Source organism: Macaca fascicularis, chromosome 1, assembly GCF_037993035.2.
Source record: "Macaca fascicularis isolate 582-1 chromosome 1, T2T-MFA8v1.1".
Taxonomy (NCBI): domain Eukaryota; kingdom Metazoa; phylum Chordata; class Mammalia; order Primates; family Cercopithecidae; genus Macaca; species Macaca fascicularis.
The window spans coordinates 77,992,426-78,019,454 of NC_088375.1; the positions used below are offsets into that span (position 1 = coordinate 77,992,426).

Below are 27,029 nucleotides of genomic sequence, written 5' to 3' on the forward strand. Positions count from 1 at the left end.
CAACCTCCACCTCCTGGGTTCAAGCGATTCTCCTGCCTCACCCTCCTGAGAAGCTGGGATTACAGGCGCGCACTACCACGCCTGGCTAATTTTTGTGTTTTTAGTAGAGACAGGGTTTCATCATGTTAGCCAGGTTGGTCTCGAACTCCTGACCTCATGATCTGCCCGCCTCGACCTCCCACAGTGCTGGCATTACAGGTATGAGCCACCGCGCCTGGTCAGCTATTGTTTTAAATATACACAGTAAGATCATGTTTTGTGATATAAATACAGAATAAAACTCTTTAGTATTTCAAACCTTTTTGCAAGGAGTAGAAGAGCCAACTCTAACTGGATTAAGCAAAAAGAGAGAGAGAATTTACTGGCTATTTTAACTGTAGAGTCCAGATAGTTTTAGCCACCTGCATGACTGGATCTGGAACTCACATGAAATTAAGAATTGGTTTCTCTCTGTCTTTCACACTTTGGTAGGCTTTCTACTTTTGGTGACCGCCCTGCCCCAGACCCCCAGCACATTTCCCAGCAGTTTCAGGCTTACATTATTCTACCTTCTCTTTCCCAACAGTTTTTTTTGGTTTGTTTTTTGTTTTTTGTTTTGAGACAGAGTCTCGCTTAGTCGCCCAGGCTGGAGTGCAGTGGCGCAATCTTGACGCACTGCAAGCTCCGCCTCCCAGATTCATGCCATTCTCCTGCCTCAGCCTCCCAAGTAGCTGGGACTACAGGTGCCCGCCACCATGCCCGGCTAATTTTTTGTATTTTTAGTAGAGATGGGTTTTCACCGTGTTAGCTGGGATGGTCTCCAGCTCCTGACCTCGTGATCCACCCGCCTTGGCCTCCCAAAGTGCTGGGATTACAGTCGTGCACCCGGCCCCCAACAATTCTTATGAAAGTCCTGGAATTGAATCTCATTGGCCTGATTTGGGTCACACATCTATCTCTGAATCAGTCATTGCAGACTTGGGGATAGAATATGTTAATGGCTACAATGAATCACGTGTTTTACTCTTGGAGCTGGAGCAGAGGGAGCCAGCTCCATGTGGATTGAGGGCAAAGGAATAATTGGCATCTTTTTTTTTTTTTTTTTTTTTTTTTCCTTTGAGACAGAGTCTCGCTCTGTCGCCCAGGCATGAGTGCAGTGGGGCGATCTCAGCTCACTGCAAGCTCCGCCTCCCGGGTTACGCCATTCTCCTGCCTCAGCCTCCTGAGTAGCTGGTACTACAGGCGCCCGCCACCACACCCGGCTAATTTTTTGTATTTTTAGTGGAGATGGGGATTTACCGTGTTAGCCAGGATGGTCTCAATCTCCTGACTTCGTGATCCGCCTGCCTGAGCCTCCCAAAGTGCTGGGATTACAGGCGTGAGCCACCATGCCCGGCCAAAACAGTGGCGTCTTACAAAACTATCTCTCATGTAAAGAGATGGCTTCTTGAAGCCTTAACGAAGAGCATGGACACTTTGGAACTAGGAGGGGACCAATTCTTGTCCTTCCTCACACATGCTAATTATAGTCTTGCTTGCTTTTTCCTCTTCCTAGAATGCATCACCAGAATATTCACATGGATCACCTTCTCATTTCTTTCAGGTTCTGTTCTAATGTCATCTCATCAGGCTTTCCTGACTTCCCTCTAAAATGGTACCACCTAAATGTCATTTTCTAACCCTGTAATTTGCTTTTTTCTCCATAGCGTGTGATATGTTGGTATATATTCTGTGTTCCTCCATGAGAACACAGAATATATATATTTTTTTGTTTACTACCATATTCTAGGTACCATATTCTTGACATATAGTAGGCATTCAGATATTTATCTGTCAAACAAAGCAATATATGAATATTAGAAAAATGAAAGGAACAGAGATAAGTGACTCTTAAGTATGGAGGAACTTTTTCTGGGGAGAAGGAGGATGGTGGTGATACTGAGGAGTTAGTAAAATATTCCTATTATATTGCTACTATTCTTTTCACTAGAGGCTTCATATATTATATTTTATTATTACATTTTAGAATCCTTATTAGGTACACTATTAATTATTAGTTCAAGTGATTGATTTCATCCTGTTCATATGACTGAGAGCAACACTATTCAGTAGAAATACGATGCAAGCGGCTGGGTGCGGTGGGTCACACCTGTAATCCCAGCACTTTGGGAGGCTGAGGCGGGCGGATCATCAGGTCAGGAGTTCGAGACCAGCCTGGCCAACATGGTGAAACCTCCCTCTCTACTAAAAATACAAAAAAATTAGCTGGGCTTGGTGGTGCGCGCCTGTAATCCAGCTACTCAGGAAGCTGAGGCAGGAGAATCACTTGAACCTGGGAGGCAGAGGTTGCAGTGAGCTGAGATTGCACCACCGTACTCCAGCCTGGGTGACAGAGCGAGACTCTGTTTCAAAAAAGAAAAAATAAAAGAAAGAAATATAATGCAAGCTACAAATTTGTGCCACATAGGTAAGTTAAAATTTTTCTAGTGGCCCCAGAAAATAATGAAAAGAAACAAGCAAAATTAATTTTAATATTATATTTAACTCAAGATATCTAAAGTATCATTTCAACATACAGTCAATGTAGAAAATTTTTGAGATATATCACATTTTTGTAACACATGTTTGAAATCAGGTATATATTTCATAATTTACATCACATCTGAGTTCGGACTAGCACCAAAAATCACATGTGGCCAGTGGCTACTGTATAAGATACCCTCGTTTAGAGCATATATGCATCCATATATTCATGTATTTGATAAATATAGACTAGTGCCAGAAACCATTCAAAAGGCTGGAATTCACAGGTGAAGAAGACAGATGGGCTCTCTGATTTCATGGAGTTTATGTTTTACAGGGAAGAGACAAAAAAATAAGTAAACCATTTCCAAAGAGGTAAGTAGAAAGGAGGTTATTTATATGATGATTGATTTAAATAATATACCCAGAGTAAAGTGTACCAATCTTAAGTATGTATAACTAGATGAAATTTTTTTTTTTTTTTAATATGACAACCACTCAGATGACAAGTCTCCTTCCTGTTCATTAGTAAACAGTTTGAAATTAGAGTTTTTAAAGGGGGGAAGGGATGGGAGGAGAATGTAATATCTTTTCTACTTTTGATAGATATGGACAGGAGGAAATTGTTTTCTGGACTACTGGGCTAGTGGTCAGAGCACTATTTCCTTTTGGGAAGAAGGAAATTGAGCTTGGAGGCAAATCTATCCTTTGCCTTTGATTCCCCCATTCTACTATGGTAATACATTTTTTAAAAGGCTCTGCTGCCCTCTAGTATCTAAAATGAACTTAAAAAGGTAAATTAGTTCTAGAACTATACCTAATGAAGAGGTCTACTATTTTAGTAAGGGTTTTGTCAGTGACAGAGTTAACCACAATATTCCATTCTCTGAGTACACTATAAGTTCTGTGATGGTCTGATGATATTTATTTGCTCAATATAAATAATATTAGACTATTTGTGTTAATAGTTTTTTTATGAGTTAATTTGTACATTTCCTTTCTCATTGCAGTTTTAAAAATGGTATTAAGTGTAAAAAAAGAACATAAATTGTAGGCCAAATGTTTTATGTATGAATGATAATTATCATTTTATCTTTGCAGATTTTGAAAGACATAGCCAATCGATTCCATATGATGAGTGGCTCCAAAGTACATTTTGTGCCCGGCTGGGATTGTCATGGGTTGCCCATTGAAATAAAAGTATTATCAGAACTTGGTAGAGAAGCTCAGAATCTTTCAGCTATGGAAATTAGAGAGAAAGGTAAATAATCTCTGTTTCTGTTTTAAACTGGTATTTGTAAACACTTAGGGTCCTTGGAAAAGTCAGAGTTTTACCAAAGGAACCTTTTGTTTTTGTTTGGTTTGGTTATAATGAGATCTATTGGAAATGCCTTTCTGTCACAGAAAATTCAGATTTTATTTCATGGATTTTTGTAAGAACTTATGTTTGGATATTGAAGGAAAGACTTTGTGAGCATTTCTAATTGCATTCTCAGTTTCTTATTGTTCATATTTTATAAAATTATTTTTTGGTATATTCTTTTTTTTACGTTCCTCAAAGGGGCTTGTTGACTTATTTCAGGTGTTAAGCCACAATTAAGTTCTAAAATACATATATTTTACATTAATCTCTTATTTGATCCTTTTTCTTCAGTCGACTGGGCCAGGGAGGACTCTCCTTTTCTTATATGTTGTACTATTGTACATTTGGATATAACTGTGAAGATTTTTTTACTTCCTTGTGAAACCTATTATCATTGGCTTACATTTGATATTCTGATTAATTTTTTGTGTATAATGAAATGAAAATTATTATCTGACCTTTTCTTAAATTAAGAAACAATAAGGAATAATTTTTCCAGTTTATTTTTTCCAGTGAAGTGATTGTATAAAGTCTGGAAAATACAGAAGACAGTAATAAAATTTTAACTTTTGCAATTTCAGTTAATTTTAGAATTTGTTGTAGGTATCTTCTGAACACTGTTGACCTTCAAATTATTTTTCTATTAAAAAATTTTATAGGCTGGGTGCAGTGGCTCATGCCTGTAATCCTAGCACTTTGGGAGGCTGAAGCAGGTGGATCACCTGAGGTCAGGAGTTTGAGACCATCCTGGCCAACATGGCAAAACCCCGTCTCTACTAAAAATACCAAATAATTAGCCAGGCGTGATGATGCACGCCTGTAGTCCCAGCTACTAGGGAGGCTGAGGCACGAGAATTGCTTGAACCTGGGTGGCAGAGGTTGCAGTGAGCTGAGATCGCACCACTGCACTCCAGCCTGGGCAACAGAGTGAGACTCCATCTCAAAAAAATTTTTTTTATATTCTAAACTGTCTACAGCATTTGCATTTAGAGAGATACATGCTAAACCATGTTTAAGAATTCAAATTCGTTGGTTTTTAAAAGCTTTTTTTCTGTGTGTGTGTGTGTGTTTTTTTTTTTTAGCTAGATCATTTGCTAAAGCAGCCATTGAGAAACAGAAATCAGCATTTATTCGTTGGGGAATAATGGCAGATTGGAATAATTGCTACTATACATTTGATGGAAAGTATGAAGCCAAACAGTTGAGAACTTTTTACCAAATGTATGATAAGGTAAAGAAGTATTTTTTCTCTTTGAGTAGGTTGAAGTATGTGTTACAAAATTCTACCTTTAACTTCATATTTTTGTCGTTTATAGGGCTTGGTTTATCGATCTTACAAACCTGTGTTTTGGTCTCCCTCATCTAGGTATATATGCATTTTTTGGTAATTGAAAGGGAGAAATTTGTGAGGCTTCGAAATATTTATGTTTAATGTTTTTAAACCTTAGGACTGCATTGGCTGAAGCAGAACTTGAGTATAATCCTGAGCATGTCAGTCGTTCAATATATGTAAAATTTCCTCTCTTGAAACCTTCTCCTAAATTGGCATCTCTTATAGGTAAGATTTATTCATAGCTTGAGTGTACTAAAGTTATAGAATTATCCCATTTGCTAACATATTTACAATTTTATCTTCACAGATGGTTCATCTCCTGTTAGTTTTTTGGTCTGGACCACACAACCTTGGACGATTCCAGCCAATGAAGCTGTTTGCTATATGCCTGAATCAAAGTGGGTATATTATTGCATTTTTTAAATACACAGATAGAATCTATTCCATCATTAACATTATTTTGAATTTATTTTATCCTCTTTATTATTTTAAAATTTAATGAATTACAACTTAGTTATTAGGTTCATATAGATTTTAACCTTTAGGTGATCCTTTTGAAGACCTTATCTGGCTTTTTGGGAAAATGAAGTAGAAGTATAAGTTACGAAGTGTTTTGAAAATAGTACAGTTTGATCTTGAAGTCAGTTTTTTCTTTTTCCTTTTTTGTTTTTTGAGACCGGGTTTCGCCTTTTGTTGCCCAAACTGGAGTGCAATGGCGTGATCTTGGCTTACCACAACCTCTGCCTCCCGGGTTCAAGCAATTCTCCTGCCTCAGCCTCCCGAGTACCTGGGATTATGGGATTACAGGCATGCACCACCACGCCCCGCTAATTTTGTATTTTTAGTAGAGACGAGGTTTCTCTATGTTGGTGAGGCTGGTCGCAAACTCCCAGCCTCAGGTGATCCGCCCGCCTCAGCCTCCCAAAGTGCTGGGATTATAGGCGTGAGCCACTGTGCCCGGCCTGAAGTTAGTTTTTTCTAAAATGATATTTAAAAATTAAAATGATATCTGTGGCTTTTCTTGTTTCATTAGTATTAATTCTCTCCTAAAATTTTATGTTAGGTATGCTGTTGTGAAATGTTCTAAGTCTGGAGACCTCTACGTACTGGCTGCAGATAAAGTAGAAACTGTTGCTTCTACTTTGGAAACAGCATTTGAGACTATTTCAACATTTTCAGGTGAAGATTTTTAGATATCTGACAACATAGTCATCAAAGTATTGGGCTGACTTGAATTTACTACTTTGCTGAACTGCCTGTTGTGAATTGAAACAGATAAGGCCTCTACCTTTCTAGAATACATTTTACATTGATTACACTAAAGGAGAATATACATTATGCATGATAGGAGTACAGAAAAATATGAATATTGATAAATGTACAACAGATAAAACAAGTTTCTGGCAGTATCCAATAGTTGCTTTGTAAAATTTTATGCAAAATTAATTTTTAAAATTGTTTTTATCTGTTTTAATAAAAGTAGCAAGAAAGGAAATGAATGTGCTTATTTTTTGATATGTAATTTTAATAAAGAATTGAATAAATTCTGAAAATTATTCGGAAAGCAGTTCTTCTGTCAAAGGAATTTTATTTTATTTTATTTTTTAAAGAGACAGGGTCTCAGGCTGTTGCCCAAGGTGGAATGCAGTGGCCCAGTCATCTCATTGCAGCCTCAAACTCCCAGGCTCAAGGAATCTTCCCGCCCTGACCATCCAAGTAGCTGGGACTATAGGCACATGCCACCACACTTGGCTAATTTTGAAAAAATATTTTACAGAGATGAATTCTTGTTGTGTAGCCCAGGCTGGCCTGAAATTCCTGGACTCTGGTGATCTGCCTGCCTTGGCCTGCCAAAGTGCTGGGATTAAAGGCGTGAGCCACTCTGCCTAGCCAAAAATAATTCTTGGTGAGCTATAATTTAGGACTTTTGAGGTAGTGACTGCTTTTGAAATATAATTATGGAAGTCTAGGGAAGTTTAAAATTATCTTTTTGTTGTTGTTTTTGTTTTGTTTTGTTTTGAGATGTGGTGTTGCTCTGTTGCCCAGGCTGGAGTGCAGTGGTACCATCTTGGCTCACTACAGCCTCTGGGTCCTAGGCTCAAGTGATCTTCCCTCCTCAGCCTCTTGAGTAGCTGGGACTACAAGTACATGCCACCATGCTGGGCTAATTTTTAATTTTTTTTTTGGTAGAGATGAGGTCTTGCTACATTGCCCAGGCTGGTCTTGAACTCCTGGCCTCAAGTGATCCTCCTGCCTTGGTCTTCGAAAGTGCTGGGATTATGGGCATGAGCCACTGTGCCTGGACTAAAATTTTATTTTATTTTATTTTTTTAAAGAGATGAGGTCTCACTATGTTGCCCAGGCAGGTCTTGAACTCCTGAGCTCAAGTGTTCCTCCTGCCTCTGCCTCCCAAAGTGCTAGGATTATGGACGTGAGCCACCGTGCCTAGCCTAAAATTATCTTTGATCCTTAGGTATGACATATCTTTTAATTTCTTGCTCAAAAAATCAATCACATTAATAAAGATACAAAAGCTACCTAGAAAGACCCCCCAGCTAAATAGGAAAGCCCTCTAAATTAATCAGTTCAGATACAAGCCAATGCGAAGTTTAAAAACAGCCTTAACAAAAATAAAAAGATTTTTATGTCAGAAGCAGGAAAGGAGCTTAAGAATTTTTAAGACCATTTGGTCCTCTTTGGTGCAATAGGATAATAAAAATACAAACCAAAATAATAATTTACTTCACACCCTCTCTCACTGTGTTGCCCAGCCTTGTTTCAAACTGCTGGCCTCAAGCAATCTTCCCACCTCAGCCTCCCGAAGTGTTGCAATTACAGACATGAGCTACTGCACCCAGCCCCCTGCCCTTTTATAAATGCAGAGGATATTAAAGACTTCATTGTCAAGTTATACGTTATCATAGAAACTAAAAATCACAAGATTTTTGAAAATGTTCAAGTCAAATTTAAAGATCTTTTGTCTAGATCGCATAATTGTTTCAAATTCTTATTATCAGATAATTATTGAGTTGCTCTTTGAGTAACCATATTGTGGAGGAGTATGTATATTTCTTATCCTTGTCAAAATAAGCTGGTGTCACGTAGCTTACTACTTATTAAAGTAATAGGAATGTTGAAGAGCTAAAAATGAAGTGATTTGTATGGGGTAGGTTTTCTTTCCAGAAAAAAATGAATTATTTCTTATTAATTACTTAGAGATCTTTTTGGGAGGGTGGTGAGGGAGAGTATTAAGTGGTAGATAGAGTAAGTATCAAAACACTTAAACTACATTAACTCTGTTTATTCTCACAGCAACCCTCTGAGGTGGGAACCATAATTATCTCAATTTTGTAGATTCCAGAAGGTCACAGAACAAGTTAAAAGGGAAGCTGGACTTTAAGCCTAGCCAGTATTGTTCTAGATTCGGTACATTTAACCTGATATTCTATTGCTAAGCTTAAGGACATAGACTTGCCGTATAAAATGATTCTTAATAATGGTTTTCTTTCCCTACAGGTGTAGATTTGGAAAATGGTACTTGTAGTCATCCGTTAATTCCTGATAAAGCCTCTCCTCTTTTACCTGCAAATCATGTGACCATGGCAAAAGGAACAGGATTGGTTCACACAGCCCCAGCTCATGGTATGGAAGATTACGGTGTAGCGTCTCAGCACAACCTGCCCATGGTACTGTTCCTCTTTTTTCATTTTTAATTATTCATCTTAATAAAAGGAAATGATAACTTCTAACCAACATCTTTATTTTTTTTAAATGATGACTTTTTTCATCATAATTGTGAAATGCTTAGCTTTGTGTAGTACTCTAAAGTTTCATTAATTCATACTAATTGAAAAAGATTTCCCAGAATTAGGAGAAAATTATCACATTAGAATTGAAGAATATATATCATGGGGCACTTTTAAAATACTTTCATTCTAGTATTAAGTCACATAGACAGATTACTTTTACTCCCTGAAAAAACCTGTTTGTTTGTTTTAGATAAACAGTCCTCTCTCCATTTACTTTACATACTTCAGTTACTTAGCAAGTATTTCCATTTAGTTAAAAGGTGAGTCTGAACGGGAGCAACTGTGTACATAGGCATAGATTTGGAAACAATAGAGACCACTCAAAGATGTTTTAATATATTTCATTACTTTTATTATTAAAGTTTTATGTATATGCTTCAATAACACATTATGGCTTTGGTGATTTAAATGTATAAAATTCACAAATTCCTATTTCTTTTTCTTTTTTGTTTTTTTTTTGAGATGGAGTCTTGCTCTGTCGCCCAAGCTGGAGTGCAGTGGTATGATCTTGGCTCACTGCAACTTCTACCTCCAGGGTTCAAGCGATTCTCCTGCCTCAGCCTCCCGAGTAGCTGGGACTACAGGTGCACACCACCACGCCTGGCTAATTTTTGTATTTTTAGTGGAAATGGGGTTTCACCATGTTGGTCAGGATTGTCTCGATCTCTTGACCTCAAGCAATCCACCCACCTCGACCTTCCAAAGTGCTGGGATTACAGGCCTGAGCACCACGCCTGGCCAAGTACCTAGAGTTTCAATGTAGAAAAAGACTAGGCTATACTGAGATGTTTTATATCTATTGTTTTGCCAGATATTGTCATAAGAGAAAATGTCTTGATATTTTAATTGTTCAAAATGATACTTTATAGGATTGCTTAGTGGATGAAGATGGAGTTTTCACAGATGTTGCAGGTCCTGAACTTCAAAACAAGGCTGTCCTTGAAGAGGGAACTGATGTGGGTGAGCATCATATCTGTTGATATCATACATATTTTCTGAAAAGTAGCTAGCAGTAACCTTTACTACCTGTTTTCCCTTCTTATACTTTAACAGAAACAAAAGAATAAATTATGTCTTGTTTTGCCACATGTTTTAAAATGGAGTTTGCGACTTTTTCATCTTTTGCTTTGAAGCGGCTTTATTTAAGCAAGTCAGGGCAGTCAACAGGGAGTGAAGTTATTTTAGGGCTATGGAGATAATAATCAGTAGTATTACTTTTGTGGAAGGATAAAATCAAGATCAGGGCTGGATGTTGACTGTAAATTGCACATTCCCCACTCACTTTTTAACCCTTCTAAATAACTGACCTATATGGCATGGTTTATGTGTTAGAATCTTGGGAATCCTCCAGCCTTGAATTGTCTTTCTGTCTTTCTTTACAGATTCAGAGACCAGGTGCTATGAAAACCTTTCTTTGCCCACCCTAAGACTAAGACTAATTAGACCTGATATATTACTTTTCTAGGGCTACTGTAAAAAGTCACTGTAAACTTGGTGGTTTAAAACAACAGAAATTTATTCTCTCAAGTGCTGGGAGCTAGAAGTCTAAACTCATGGTATTGGCAGGACCATGTTTTCCTGAAGGTTCTATGGGAGAATCCTTACTTGCCTCTTTCTAACTTTTGGTGGCTCCTGGAAATCCTTGGCATTCCTTGGTTTATAACTGCATTACTCCACTCTCTGCCTCTCTTGTCACATGACCTTCTTTAGATCTTACTTGTTTTTTCAAGACAGAGTCTCACTTCCTCACCCAAGATGGCGTGCTCTCAGCTCACTGCCACCTCTGTGTCCTGGGTTCAAGTGATTCTCGTGCCTTAGCCTCCCGAGCAGATGGGATTACAGGCACACGCCACCACACCCAGTTAATTTTTTTTTTTTGAGACACAGTCTCATTCTGTTGCCCACGCTGTAGTGCAGTGGTGCAATCTCAGCTCACTGCAACCTCTGCCACCTGGGTTCAAGCAATTCTCTTGCCTCACCCGCCCAAGTAGCTGGGATTACCGACACACACCACCACTCCTGGCTAATTTTTGTATTTTTGGTAGAGATGGGGTTTCACCATGTTGGCCAAGCTGGTCTTGAACTCCTGACCTCAGGTGATCTGCCCGCCTTGGCCTCCCAGAGTGCTGGGATTACAGGCGTGAGCCCCCACCATGTCAGGCCATAATTTTACTTTATTTTATTTTTTTGAGACTGAGTCTTGCTCTGTCGCCCAGGCTGGAGTGCAGTGGCATGATTTTGGCTCACTGCAAGCTCCGCCTCCTGGGTTCATGCCATTCTCCTGCCTCAGCCTCCCGAGTAGCTGGGACTACAGGTGCCCGCCACCACGCCTGGCTAATTTTTTGTGTTTTTAGTAGAGAGGGGGTTTCACCGTGTTAGCCAGGATGGTCTCGATCTCCTGACCTCGTGAGCCACCTGCCTCAGCCTCCCAAAGTGCTGGGATTACAGGCGTGAGCCACTGCGCCCAGCCTATTTTTTATTTTTAATAGAGACAGAGTTTCACCATGTTGGCCAGGCTGGTCTTGAACTCCTGGCCTCAAGTGATCCACCTGCCTAGGCCTCCCAAAGTGTTGGGATTACAGGTGCGAGCCACCACACCCGGCCACCTTCTTTAGGTCTTATATGTCTCTCTGTGAATCCTCTCTCTTCTCCCTTTTTTGTTTTATTGGAGGGACTGGTTCTTTATTTCAAAAAGACACTTGTCAATATTCATTATCAAAACAGGTGGACTATTGATTTCTGTTTCTCCCAATGGGCCCCAAAGAGACTACATCAAAGGACAGTACGTTTTAAGCTAGTAAGCTGCAGGATGTACACCTGACAGACTTTACAGAAACCTTACCAGAAAGTGGGGATTGGGTAGAGAAAGAAACTTTAAAAGATCAGCATACTGCTAGCCCGGCCGGGAGTGGTGGCTCAGGCCTGTAATCCCAGCGCTTTGGGAGGCTGAAGCGGACAGATCACGAGGTCAGGAGAGGAGTTCGAGACCAGCCTTGCCAACATGGTGAAACACTGTCTCTACTAAAAATACAAAAAATTAGCCAGGTGTGGTGGTAGGTGCCTGTAATCCCAGCTACTCGGGAGGGTGAGGCAGGAGAATCACTTGACCCCGGGAGGCAGAGGTTGCAGTGAGCCAAGACCGCACCATTGTACTCCAACCTGGGCAATAGAGCGAGACTCCATCTCAAAAAACAAAAAAACAAAAAACAAAACTTCCAGCCCACAGACTGTAAATGGCTGTCACAGTTAAATTGGGTGGCCAGGGTGCCACAAACCCAAAGAAGCAAAGTTTCAAAATAATACAAAAATTTTAAAAAGTTTTGTACATAAGCTGTTCAGAATTTCTCTAGCATTGACTGATACTAAGCACAATGAGATGGCACTTTTAGAGACAGCAGCTTCATACCCGGAAAAGGGTAATTAGATGAGTTTCACATGGCTGAATCAGTGGCAAAAACATAATCTTCTTTCTGTCCTCTTCTAAGAACACCAGTGCTCCCTAATGCAGTGTGACCTCATCTAAACTTGATTACATCTGCAGAGGCCTAATTTCCAAGTAAGGTCACATTCACTAGTGCTGGGGGTTAGATCTTGGGGACACAGTTCAACCCACTGCACCTGGTTTCTTCCAGATTATTGGAGACCATTTTAAGGTTCATGGTATGAAAGATTATGGCTCTAAACTTCAAATCTAGAATTCTAGATATAATCTGTTCATCTTCTCTTTGACGTGAAAAGAGGTGAAAGTGGCATAATTTGGAGTCTGATTAATATTTTATAGTCCCTGCTTTTTTTTCCAGGAGAATCCCAGAGCATGCCTTTGATACCTGGAAGTTGACTACTCTTTTTTATTTTTTATTTTTTTTTCGTGAGACAGGGTCTTGCTTTGTTGCCCAGACTGGAGTGCAGTGGCGCAGTCTTGGTTCACTGCAGCCTCTGCCTCGTAGGTTCAAATGATTCTCCAACCTCAGCCTCCCAAGTAGCTGGAATTACAGGCGTGCACCATAACACCCTGCTAATTTTTTTGTATTTTTAATAGAGATGGGGTTTCACCATGCAGGCCAGGCTGGTCTTCAACTCCTGACCTCAAGTGATCCTCTTGTCTCTGCCTCCCAAATTGTTGGGATTACAGGTGTGAGCCACCACACCCAACCAAGGTGACTACTCTTTTTTTTTTTTTGAGATGGAGTCTTGCTCTGTCACCCAGGCTGGAGTGCCGTGGCGGGATCTCGGCTCACTGCAACCTCCGCCTCCCAGGTTCAGGCGATTCTCCTGTCTTAGTCTCCTGAGTAGCTGGGATTACAGGCACACGCCACCACGCCTGGCTAATTTTTGTATTTTTAGTAGAGACGAGATTTCACCATGTTGGTCAGGCAGGTCTTGAACTCCTGACCTCGTGATCTGCCTGCCTCGGCCTCCAAAAGTGCTGGGATTACAGATGTGAGCCACTGCGGCCGGCAGGTTGACTACTCTATTGCCACCTGTTGCTGCAGATTTAGTACTTGCTGGAAGTTTAGAGCTTTTTTAGCATTTTCACAGTACTTTTTATGTCTAATATAATTTGTTTTTTTTTTTTTTTTAAAGTTATAAAGATGCTTCAGACTGCAAAGAATTTGTTGAAAGAAGAAAAATTGGTGCACAGCTATCCCTATGACTGGAGGACCAAGAAACCCGTGGTTATTCGTGCCAGCAAGCAGTGGTTTATAAACATTGCAGATATTAAGATTGCAGCCAAGGTATAAAAAGCATCCTGTTATAAGGGGTTGGGCATATCCTTCCCTCAGTATAAAGGGTATGCATGTGAGGTTGACGTGGGGTTTCAGGAGTTATAGGGATTGCTGCTATTATGGTTTAGTTTCATAAAATTGTAGAATTTTAGATCTGGAAGGACCTCGGACTTCTATGTTTTTATTATACATGTGTGGGAAATGAGGCATAAAGAGGTTAAGTGATTTGTCCAAATCACACAGTTACTAGATAGACTTTCTTGCCCAGTGTAGTCAAAGTTGCATAGAATTTGGCAGAACTGTGTTACCTAGTTTAACCTGCGATAGCCTCTGTTTCCTCATCTATATAAAGTGATAATAATGCTTATCTCATGGAGTAAGGAAATACAAGTTTCCAGAATATGGTCTGATGTATAATAAGCAGTCAGTAAAACTTTTTTAAATGCTTTGCTTCCTTAAGATTGAAATTGCAATGAATTAAAACAGTTATTATTCTAGTTACAAAGAAAGCATATTAAAAAGAAAAACTAACAATATGAAAAATATACAAAGTTATTGCTTTGAGGTTACAAATACTTATAACTGGTATTCTAAATAATATATATTTGAGCCCTTTCATTTAATATGTATCTTTCTATGTGGGCGTATGTATATATATGTGTGTGTGTGTGTGTGTGTGTGTGTGTGTGTGTAAACATCTCTCACAACTTGAGTCTATTTAATGAAAGAGCTTAAATATATATGTGTTAACCAGGTTCAATATATAGGTGTTTTGCTTTACAGTTGAAAGATACTACTGTATTTAGCTGGTTCATTTATTAACCTGGCAATCTGGGGTCCTTGCCAAAGCTTTTTATAGCAGTTTGTACTTTCTATACTTGTGTAATGTGGACAACTGTAATATATAGTGCGTTTTGTTTTTTTCTTCCTTATTTGCCAATGTTAAAATTTGTAAATTGCAGCTCTGCACCGATTTTTGGTTGTAGAACGTCTAAGTCTGACACAATATATTTAAGCCAAGTTTATTTAATTTTTTTTTACTTTTTGTAAAGTTAAAAATTGTTCTTTGCAGAAGTAGTGAGAACAAGATAATGTATTGTCATATTCCCATCACTCAGTGTCAACAATAATCAACTTTTGTTAATTTTGTTTTTATCTACACCCCTCCGACCACCCACTTTTTACCCTTTAACAATTGGATTTTTTTGAAGCAAACTCCAGGCATTATTTCTTCCATATTATATGTTGTCCCGGCAATATTTTAGCACATATATTTGAAAGATAAACTCTTTTTTTTTTTTTTTTTTCTTTTGAAACAGGGTCTTGCTCTGTCACATAGGCTGGAGTGCAGTGGTGTGATCTCAGCTCACTGCAACCTCTACCTCCTGAACTCAATCGATCCTCCCACCTCAGCCACCTCAGCCTCCTGAGTAGCTGGGACTACAGGCCTGTGCCACCATGCCTGGGTAATTTTTGTATTTTTGTATTTTTTCTTTTTTTTTTTTTTTTGTGAGACAGAGTCTCACTCTGTCGCCTCGGCTGGAGTGCAGTGGCATGATCTTGGCTCACTGCAAGCTCTGCCTCCTGGGTTCACACCATTCTCCAGCCTCAGCCTCCTGAGTAGCTGGGACTACAGGTGCATGCCATCACGCCCGGCTAATTTTTTGTATTTTTAGTAGAGAGGGGGTTTCACCGTGTTAGACAGGATGGTCTCGATCTCCTGACCTCGTGAACCACCTGCCTCGGCCTCCCAAAGTACTGGGATTACAGGCGTGAACCACCGTGCCCGGCCATTTTTGTATTTTTTCTAGAGATAGGGTTTTGTCAAGTTGCCCAGGTTGTTCTCGAACTCCTAAGCTCAAGCAGTCCACCTGCTTCGGCCTCCCAGAGTGCTGGGATTACAGGCATGAGCCAAAGATAAACTCTGTATTTATTTATTTTTTTGAGATGGAGTTTCACTCTTGTTGCCCAGGCTGGAATGCAATGGCGCCATCTTGGCTCACAGCAACCCCCACTTCCTGGGTTCAAGTTATTCTCCTGCGTCAACCTCCTGAGTAGCTGGGATTATAGGCATGCACAACTACACCCGCCTAGTTTTATATTTTTATTAGAGATAGGGTTTCTCCATGTTGGTCGGGCTGGTCTCGAATTCCTGACCTCAGGTGATATGCCCACCTCGGCATCCCAAAGTGCTGGAATTACAGATGTGAGCCACCATGCCCGGCCAGACTCTTTAAAGCATAATTCCCATGCCAGTATCACTACCTTTAAAAAGTAATATTTATTCCTTAGCAAAATCAAATATCTAGTCAATATTCACATTTCTTAGACTTTTAAACCAAGTATAGCATTAATCAAATTGATTTGTAGAGATTTTGTCATTCTGCCAATAGGTGGTGCTACAGAGAGCTTTGGGGGAGGGAACTTCTGGTAGTTATGGTGAGTGAGGAAACCATTTAAACCTTCTCCGAAAATGTAAAAATGGTTTTATTAATGGATAGAAAGGTGTTTTAAAATGAAGTTAGCATTTTGACCTTTTTGGAGCCTGTTAAACATTTTTGCTGTACAATTAATCTTTTGCTAATTGACAAATAAATGGTAGTAGTTTTCAACCTTATTGTGGAAGTGGAGGAAGGGAGCTTTCTTGAGAGGAAATAACTGTTATCCATTTGTTGATATAGAGAGAGATATACACTTATTTATTTTAGAGACAGGCTCTTGCTCTGTTGCCCAGGCTGGAGTGTAGTGCCATGCTCCTTGCTCACTGCAACTTTGAACTCTTGGGCTCAAGTGATCCTCCCACCTCAGCCTCCCAAAATGCTGGGATTACAGGTTTGAGCCACATGCTTGGGCTTATTTTGAGAAAGTGTTTTCTATAGTGTAAACTACATTATGTAAAATTAGGTATATTACAATCTTTTTTTGGCAGCCTAAGATAGTAATTTATTTCTCAAGCGTTCTAAAAAATGGTGGAAATCAAGTTTGAATTGATTTTAACTATAGTTTAGTGAAGAATAATAGTTCTGTGAAAGCTTTTATTACCAGTTTTGATCTAGGGTTGGTGTAAATTAGAAATTGGTATGAAATCTTTTGTAACATTGTTAAAAAATACAACAATGCTCCTGATATTATCACTGCTCCTGATATTATTTACTAAGTTCTTTGTGGCTCCATTTTTACTTTGGCTTATTTGCTCTGAAATCTTTTAGTTTTTTTAGTTGTTTTTTTGAGGGGAGGGTAAGGGAGGCATGTGAATGGCTACAAACATCCAAAAGAAAGAAATGCATTTGGAAAATTGACTGTTCTAGAATACTTGTTCTGCTTTCTCTCACAAGACTTGATTTATGAATTAATTGCAGGAATTGTTAAAAAAGGTGAAATTTATTCCTGGATCAGCACTGAATGGCATGGTTGAAATGATGGACAGGCGGCCATATTGGTGTATATCAAGGCAAAGAGTTTGGGGTGTTCCAATTCCTGTGTTTCATCATAAGACAAAGGATGAATACTTGATCAACAGGTAGAATGCTTTCTAAAATTTTTTAGTGTTTTAAAGCGAATTATTTTTTCTTCAAAAATCGAAAAATAATGTGGACGATTGAGAACTGTTTATATATGTTAAATAAAATATGCTAAAATAGTCTTTTGGGGAACTAAAATATAAACTTAAAAAGATTCTATCATACAGTTAAAATATTAAAAACTAGATTTTCTTAAATATTGATACCTAGAAGTAAAGGCTCTGATTTTTTTTTTTTTCTGTGAGAATTTATTGGGCTGTATTAAGGTATCATGGATCCAAAGATGGACAATGTTTAGCAGGGGAGCCTGAAATGTAATTTTTCTTCAGAAAAAATATTCAGTCTCATATTCTGAATCTACTTTCCTTTTAAGTGCAAATAGGACTATGTAATTATATAGATACTTAAAATTTAAGAAATTATAATATAGTTAAATGCACATGATTACACTGATCATTATATTCCCAGTTCTTCTTTCTTTTCTTTTTTTTTTTTTAATTTGGAAAGATAATAGAGGGACATAATGAACAATTCATAGTAGAAAAGCTTGTACACTGAAAAGTAGGCTTTTTCCTACTCCAGGTACCCAGAACCTTTTCTTGAGGCAGTCATTGTTTACAGTTATTTCTGAATCTTTCCAGAAAAAAATGAATTCTTCTGTCAGCATATACATATGTTTATACAAAAGGGAGTATCTCTATCTACTGCTCTGTGCCTAGATTTTTTTCACTTTATGTGTTATAGTTTATTCCAAATCACTACACATAGATCTGCCTCATTCTTAAACTTTATTAAGGCATACTTTACATACTGTAAAATTCATGACTGGGCACGGTGGCTCTTGCCTGTAATCCCAGCACTTTGGGAGGCCAAGGTGGGTAGGTCATGAGGTCAGGAGTTCAAGACCAGCCTGGCCAAGATGGTGAAACCCCGTCTCTACTGAAAATAAAAAATTAGCCAGGCGTGGTGGCGGGCACTTGTAATCTCAGGTACTCGGGAGGGTCAGGCAGAGAATTGCTTGAACCTGGGGGGCGGAGGCTGCAGTGAACCAAGATCACGTCACTGGACTCCAGCCTGGGCGACAGAGCGAGACTCTGTCTCAAAAAAATTAAAAAAGAAAAAAAATTATTAAAGTGATTTATACTAAATTTATTCAGTTAACAGCCACTATCACAATTGTGTCTTAGAATAATTCTTTTATCCTGAAGAGTTCCCTTTTGTGCTTTTTGAAAGAGAAGTTGCTTGGAAATCTATGAGCTTTGGAGAATGGCAACTGAATTTGAACTCAGGCTTTGCCATTCACTGTGTGTGAGACTGAGGAATTTACTTAACCTCTGGCTCCTCTATAAAATAGGAAAAGCAATGGTTGCAGGTAGACTGTTATGAATACTAAATAATAAATGCAAACTACTTCGTGTAAAGCACAGTATGCCATAGATGATGCGCCGTTCATGTATTCACTCGAGAAGCATTGTTATGTGGGCGTGGTGGCTCACGCCTGTAATCCCAGCACTTTGGGAGGCCAAGGCGGCAGGATTGCTTGAAGCTAGCAGTTCACAGTTGGGCAACAGTGAGACCCCATCTCTACAGAAAAATTTAAAAATTAGCTGGTGTAGTGGTGTGGGCCTGTAGTCCCAGCTCCTTGGGAGGCTCAGGCCAGAGGATCGCTCAAGTGCAGGAGTTTGAGGTTATAGTGAGCTACGATCATGCCACTGCACTCCAGCCTGGCTGACAGAGGAAGACACTGTCTCTTCAGAACGAAACAAAACAGAACACATTGTTAAGCACTTAGTATGTGTCCGTGCTAGGAACTGCTCGTAGCTACAGTGAACAAGACTGACGTGGCCCCTGTTTTTAATGAGATAATAGTCTAGCTAGTTTATCTTCTAGTACTATTACGGAGGCTTTGAGTGTTGTTACTGTTTTTCACAGATGTGGAGAGGGGGATGTTAATTATTCCTTTTAGGAACACATTCTCGATTTTCATTTTCTTTGAGCAATTTCTTTTAATTTGGTGAATGGAATTTTTTCTAAGTTATGCTGTTAAGGAGTTTAAACTTTTAAGTAGACTTGAGGAGTAAGAGTATGTTTTAGGAAAAGAAAGTAGTGGCTAGAGACCGGAAAATAATTGGAAAGCTATTTCAATATTATTATAAGTTGGAGCTGAGGTAAGACTCTATGAATAATCTAAATATTGTTGCTGTGTTGATCTTATAGAGCTTGGTCAGATGTAAACTACTAATATCTTAATACCCATATTAAGAATTAATGTAAATTCTGTCCAGTTCAGATTATTTTATTTTATTTTTGATACAGTCTCACTTTGTCACCCAAGCTGGAGTGCAGTGGTGCGATCTTGGCTCACTACGACCTCCGCCTCCCAGGTTCAAGTGATTGTCCCTCCTCAGCCTCCTGAGTAGCTGGGACTACAGGCACACGCCACTGTCCTGGCTAATTCTTGTATTTTTAGTAGAGATGGGCTCTTGCCATGTTGACAAAGCTGGTCGTGAACTCCTAGCCACAAAGGATCCATCTGCCTCTGCCTCCCAGAGTGCTGAGATTACAGGCATGAGCCACCATGCCCAGCCTCAAACTCAGTTTAAAAGAAAAAGAATTAAAGTGATTATAGCTGAGATGAATTTCCACAAGCATTTGTTTAAAATTTCACACTGGAAAGTTGGTTTTGTTTTGCAAAGTTTTATAAGCCATGTCATTGTCTCCTCTTTTTTTTTTTTTTTTGAGACAGAGTTTTACTCTTATTGCCTAGGCTGGAATGCAATGGCGTGATCTCGGCTCACTGCAACCTCCACCTCCCAGGTTCAAGTAATTCTCCTGCCTCAGCCTCCCGAGTAGTTGGGATTAGAGGCATGTGCCACCACGCCCGGCTAATTTTATATATATATATATATATATATATATTTTTTTTTTTTTTTTTCTTTTTTAGTAGAGACGGGGTTTCTCCATGTTGGTCAGGCTGGTCTCAAACTCCCGACCTCAAGTGATCCGCCTGCCTCAGCCTCCCAAAGTGCTGGGATTACAGGCGGGAGCCACTGTACCTGGCTACTCTTCTTTTTATTATTTGGAGAGCAAGATGTCTAGGGAATTTCACTGAAGTGATTGAGGTGGGTGGAAATTCCTTGGTGAAACAGCCCTCTGGACTCTGAGGTGGATCATATGTATGTATTAGTAAATATAGCAAACTGGTTTAATTGATACATCCTGATAAATAAATGGTACATAGGTTGACTGTTAGGTTAAATAAATATGAGGTTTGTCAGAAAAACACAAACAAGTTTTCATTAGGTATATTTATGTTTTAATTCTTCAAGACATCTATATGATAGTGTTACAGATTATCTTCTGCATACCTGTCATTGCGTTGGTTGCATGGTGTTCGTCGATTTCTGATATTGAAGTAGCACAGTCATACAGAATATTGGCCTAAAGAAATGACAGACAAACTCAGCTATAGTGTCTGTCAATTCATAGGTCATTTTCCTGTATACCATTTCTTAATGATGACTTTAATCCTCTTCCATTATTGGATCTTTTTGGTGTTGCAAAACTTGAATTTAAGAAAATTGATATTAATTCTTATTACTTGTTAATTTTGTAAAACAGGCTGAAAGTTTATCTTTTTTTCCACCTGAATCAAATGAGAGTCCAAGTGACCACAATTTTCTGTCTTTCTTTATTATACCTTTATATTGTGTCAAGTTGGTAACCATCAAAAGTAACAGCATCTCCACTGGAAATTGGTACACAGTCCACATGGAGTTGCTGTTACACTTGATAACACCATTAAACATATAAGGAGAATCCTTTTGCTCATCATGGGATCTGTACATTATCTCTAAGTATACTTGTTTCACAGAAGAAAGTCAACATTCATGTTCTGAATCAGTTTAGGGACTGGTAGATTTGAAATGCTGATGTTTTATTTTGATTTGAATTAATAGTGTCATTTGCATTTTAGATCATATTTGTATTTTCTCAAGAAATAATTCAATTTCTGACTTTACTGAAATAGGTCATTTTTTGAATCTGTGATATAATGCCATTAGAATTTAGGTTGAAATCCGTTACTAGTCAATAAAAACAGAAGAAATAATTTTTAGCATAAATCAGATAAAATTTAGAAACACTGGCTACCTGGGAAGGAAAAGAAGTTGGTTAAATTTCTTTCATCATTTCAGACAGTTATAATCACTTTCATGCTATTAATGCTATGATTAACATAGGGAAACTTAGCCCCTAACTTCTGGAAATCATGAGAAATTTAGTAAAAATAGCCAAGGAATTTCCAATATAATTTGAGTGTTAACTTTAGCTACCTCAATTTTTTTCTCAATTAACAATAATAAACCTTTTGTTCAAAAAATTTATGTTCATTAAAGAAAAATTTCTCCAAAATGATTTTCTGTCACCTTTAAAACATAAATCTAGGATTAAATTAAAAATAGAATTTCCCCTCCCAAATTTAACTTTGTTCTAGAATTAAATTTAGTAAACAAATGTGAAACATTTAGCCTCTTACCTCATTCTTCTTCCAGTAAGTTACAGAAGAAAAGTTGTCTTAATAATCCTTAATATTTTTACTTATAAAGACAAAACACAGAAGACAGTGGGATGACAGCCGTAGTTTCTTTGTTGCTTAGTAATCTTAATGCTGCTTAATGTCCGTAACACGCTAAATAAGCCTCATTCCAGTTGATATCGAAGTTCAGAGTGATTGGCTGGTATCATAGTTGCTCATGCTACCTAGTGGATTTTCTCAGTTTGAAACCTAAGAAGGGACACATAATGCTTGTGCTGAGATAAGGCCTTTGAGTAAAGTACAAGGTTTTATGATAGATTTATTACTGTATGAAATAAAGCACTAAGGTGGAAGCATATAGATTACATACTGATAAGTGGTTTCACCCACTTTTATCAGCAGTCATTTATACTGATCTTTGGGTTACAGGTTAACTATGAGTTTGTGTTAAGTATAGGATATTAAAGAAATAAAGGGAGAATTCTTAAACTTCAGATAAATTAGAATTTTTATTGTATTTTTTTCTGAAGAATATTAAATATCACAAAGAAATAGAAAATTGTTTAAAAATTTTTTTAGGAAACAGAAAATTGTTTAAAAAAATCTTTTAAGTATTATCTTGGTTTCATTATAAAAAAATTCCACCTGTAAGTATTTACCCAAAGGAAGTAGGACTAATACCTCTTGTGTGAAGTGTATTAAGATGTCCAATACAGTTGTTTATAAAGGAACATAATGATATACAAAAGAAGATGTAATTTAATTAGTTTTAGAAGAATGAATATGCACCTGTTAAAAATGTCAGCTTAGCTCTTAACGGTTGCCTAGTTCCTTGTGTATGAAAAGCAAATGCACATAACATATCCAACGTTCGGATTTTGTTAGATGTTTGTCACATCTCTATAATGAGTATCTTTTCAGCACTTGTTTGCAGTTAACTTTATATACTTTTTTCAAATTATCTTTTTATATTTTGTTTGAACATTAAATTTATCTTTGTTTTTATCATCATTATACCTAGCTCAAGTTTGTGGGTTATATGTCTGTTTATTTTTATTGCAATTTTTGTTTTCAAAACTCTTTGTCACACTTTTTTTTTTTTTGAGACGGAGTCTTGCTCTTGTTCCCCAGGCCGGAGTGCAATGGCGGGATCTTGGCTCACTGCAACCTCTGCTTCCCGGGTTCAAGTGATTCTCCTGTTTCATTCTTTCAAGTAGCTGGGATTACAGGCATGCGCCACCATGCCTGGCTAATTTTTGTATTTTTAGTAGAGATGGGGTTTCTCCATGTAGGTCAGGCTGGTCTCGAACTCCCCACCTCAGGTGATCTGCCCTCCTCGGCCTCCCAAAGTGCTGAGATTACAGGAGTGAGCCACCGCGCCTGGCCTCAAAACTCTCTGTCACACTTTCTTTGTTTTGTTTTGTTTGTTTTGAGATGGAATCTCTGTGGCCCAGGCTGGAGTGCAGTGGCACGATCTCGGCTCACTGTAAGCTCCACCTCCCGGGTTCAGGCCATTCTCCTGCCTCAGCCTCCCGAGTAGCTGGGACTACAGGTGCCCGCCACCTCACCCGGCTGATTTTTTGTATTTTTAGTAGAGAGGGAGTTTCACCGTGTTAGCCAGGATGGTCTCGAGCTCCTGACCTCGTGATCCGGCGGCTTCGGCCTCCGAAAGTGCTGGGATTACAGGCGTGAGTCACCGCGCCTGGCCTTTTTTTTTTTTTTTTTTTTTTTTTTTTTTTGAGACAGAGTCTCGCTCTATTGCCAGGCTGGAGTACATTGGCGCAATCTCAGCTCACTGCAACCTCTACCTCCCGGGTTCAAGTGATCCCCCCCCAAGTAGCTGAGACTACAGTCACGCACCACCATACCTGGCTAATTTTTGTATTTTTGTAGAGACTGGATTTTGCCTTGTTGCCCAGGCTGGTCTTGAAGTCCTTAGCTCAAGTGATTCACCTACCTCAGCCTTCCAAAGTGCTAGGATTGCAGGTGTGAACCACCGTGCCCACCCAAAATTAATTTATTCAATTGACAAAAATTGCATATATTATGTACAACATGTTTTGAAATATGTATGCATTGTGGAATGGCTAAATCTAGCTAATTAACATATATTTGTTGGGTTTTTCTTTACTCTCTCATTTTAAAATTAACTTTATTTATTTTTTTTTTTTTTTCTTTTGGAGACGGAGTCTCGCTCTGTCGCCCAGGCTGGAGTGCAGTGGCCGGATCTCAGCTCACTGCAAGCTCCGCCTCCCGGGTCTACGCCATTCTCCTGCCTCAGCCTCCTGAGTAGTTGGGACTACAGGCGCCTGCCAACGCGCCCGGCTAGTTTTTTGTATTTTTTAGTAGAGACGGGGTTTCACTGTGTTAGCCAGGATGGTCTCGATCTCCTGACCTCGTGATCCGCCCGTCTCGGCCTCCCAAAGTGCTGGGATTACAGGCTTGAGCCACCGCGCCCGGCCAACTTTATTGTTTTAAAAATATAAATAATTTATCTAGAATCTCAAAATAGAACCTAATTATAGAACATAATGCTTACTAAAGTACATTTAGTAGACTTTATTTAGAACATGATGTTTTCATAATTCACAATATAAAGGAAGGAAGGAAGTCTTGCTCTCTAAATATTAGTGAGACTTGCTATCTTAATGAGATAAAGCTTCTTCCCTTAAAAATGTTTCATGTTTCTTTTGGATACATTGAACAAATTTTTCTTTTGTTCTGATTCCTATACATATGTAACAAGGAAAAAAAGTCTGAAGTATGTTGTTTTATTTACAATAGACTTTCTGAAATTGGATTTTTAAAAATGATTGCAGGATTGCTTTTCATTGGTGTAGCTAATGTGTAGTTACGTTGTTTCTCGTAAGTGTAATTAGGTAAGCTAAAGGAAAAACTTTTCTTCCTCACTAAGAGACTTTTGTTAGTTTTTAAAAAAGTTTTTTAAATTTGCAAATAAAAGCCGGGCGCGGTGGCTCAAGCCTGTAATCCCAGCACTTTGGGAGGCTGAGACGGGCGGATCACAAGGTCAGGAGATCGAGACCATCCTGGCTAACATGGTGAAACCCCGTCTCTACTAAAAAATACAAAAAGCTAGCCGGGCGAGGTGGCGGGCGCCTGTAGTCCCAGCTACTCGGGAGGCTGAGGCAGGAGAATGGCGCCGTGAACCCGGGAGGCGGAGCTTGCAGTGAGCTGAGATCCGGCCACTGCACTCCAGCCCTGGGGGACAGAGGGAGACTCCGTCTCAAAAAAAAAAAAAAAAAAAAAAATTGCAAATAAAGTATATATAAAACACAAAATTACATTTCTTATATTAAAATATGTTCTATATCTAACTAAATTACTAATATCGTTATAAAAAATGTAGCAATTAAAATGAATTTTAGATTAGAGGTATCTGACTAAACTTGGTAGGATTTTATGGTTGCTTTAATAACATGCCAACAGCAAAATTGGAATATTTCTTTCTTAATGCTTTTAGTTATATACTTAGTAGGTTACTTGAATATAGTTAAATAACATTTAAAATGTCACTGAATTTTCTGATATTTAGGAATATGAAAAAGAACTCATTTTTATTTTTTTAAAATAGATGTGGGGTCTTTACTATGTTACCCAGGCTGGTCTTGAACTCTTGGGCTCAAGTGATCCTCTTGCCTTGGCCTCCCAAAGTGCTAGGATTATAGTCATGAGCCACCGTGCCAGGCCAAGAATATGAAAAAGAGCTTAGTTTTATTAAAGTTGAATTTAGGTTTCTCAAATATGGATGTGGAGCTGGGTGTGGTGGCTCACAACCCATAATCCCAGCATTTTGGGAGGCTAAGACTGGAGGATTGCATGAGGCCAGGCGTTCGAGACCAGCCTGAGCAACAAAGCGAGATTCCCATCTCTAGAGGGGCGAAGAAAAAAAAAAAAAAAAAGCAGGGCATCTTGGCGTGGGCCTGTAGTCCCGGCTACTCGGGAGGCTGAGGCGGGAGAATTACATGACACAGGAGTTCAAGGCTTCAAGTGAGCTATGATCATGCCACTGTAATCCAACTTGGGCCACCGAGTGACACCTTGTCTCAAAAAAATTTACGTAATTAATTAAAATAAAATGTGTATGTTTCATCTATAGTCATAAAGTTACTCACTTTTCTTTAGTTATTAGGACTTTTTCTTTTAAGAATAAAAATTTTCACCTAGTCTTCTTCTTCACAACTTTTTCCAATGTTTATAGAAACTGAAACTCAAAAAATAATATGATTTATTCCTGTCATTTTCCAGTAAATCACAGGTAGAGTCTGGTTTTTGGACTTAGTACTTGCTGTGTCAACATACTAATCTCCTGGGACTGCCTAGTTTCTCACTTCATCTCTGATACGCAGTCGTCACTCTATACCTGGGTAAAAGAGCCTTTCTGCCATTGCTTAGCAAACTCCAGAGAGTACGAGTGTGAATTCAGTTACAGTGTTGTCTTTATAGATGAGTTAGAGAGGCAGAATAAAGAAGTAAAAACAGCACACCAAACTATATATGATTTAGGAAACACAAATCAAGCCCTGATTTTAACTTACTTGCTTAGCCTCATAATTTAAGGAACCCTAAGGTGCAGAACAAATCATCTGTCAAGACCCACTGTGTATTTCTGTGAATCCAGTTAGCAAGTGCTTGTAAAGTGCTTTGAAAAAGATATGTGGTATATGTATACATGCTTCTGGTTAATATTCTTTATCCTAACATTTCTACTGTATTTGCTAAATTAATATGAAATTTGAGACATTTACTTTTACTTTGATATTATTTTTATGTGTTTTTCCAATACATTTACTGTTTTATTTTACTCTTTACCTAAACTTGGCAGTCTAATGATAACATTTTAAAAAAGAAAGGCAAATGACACCCATTTTTAGAATTATTTTTTAATGAGAATTTCATTAGTATGAAGTATTATGTACTGTAATTGTGCATATATTTGCGTGTAAATGTACTTTACTAGTATCTCTCTTTTGTGGTTGTAATCTTTTGTTTTTTTTTTTTTCTTTTGGTCTTTAGATTTATTCAAGTTTTTCTGTTATACTATGTTCATATTTTCTTAACTGAAAATGTTCTGGACAAACTCTGTAAGATAGTAATATGTAACTAAATACTATTGTCATATAACTAGGTAGTTATTACATAAGGTTTTTATGGTCTGATAACATAAAAGTTTATCTTTACTGTTAAAGTCCATCTGAAATGATTCAGTGTCTTAGAAA

At 38.4% G+C, this 27,029-nt stretch overlaps 1 protein-coding gene across 1 annotated transcript in view; it reads left to right on the top strand.

The window, feature by feature from the left end:
* The window catches only part of IARS2 (isoleucyl-tRNA synthetase 2, mitochondrial), a 72,207-nt gene that overhangs the window by 20,029 nt on the left and 25,149 nt on the right, over positions 1-27,029 (top strand). The window contains exons 3-12 of the mRNA XM_005540889.4: positions 3,604-3,763; positions 4,948-5,096; positions 5,182-5,231; positions 5,314-5,423; positions 5,506-5,596; positions 6,262-6,377; positions 8,715-8,884; positions 9,877-9,967; positions 13,592-13,743; positions 17,094-17,254. Coding sequence (XP_005540946.3) covers positions 3,604-3,763; positions 4,948-5,096; positions 5,182-5,231; positions 5,314-5,423; positions 5,506-5,596; positions 6,262-6,377; positions 8,715-8,884; positions 9,877-9,967; positions 13,592-13,743; positions 17,094-17,254 — 1,250 coding nt within the window. The remainder of the gene's footprint in view (positions 1-3,603; positions 3,764-4,947; positions 5,097-5,181; positions 5,232-5,313; positions 5,424-5,505; positions 5,597-6,261; positions 6,378-8,714; positions 8,885-9,876; positions 9,968-13,591; positions 13,744-17,093; positions 17,255-27,029) is intronic.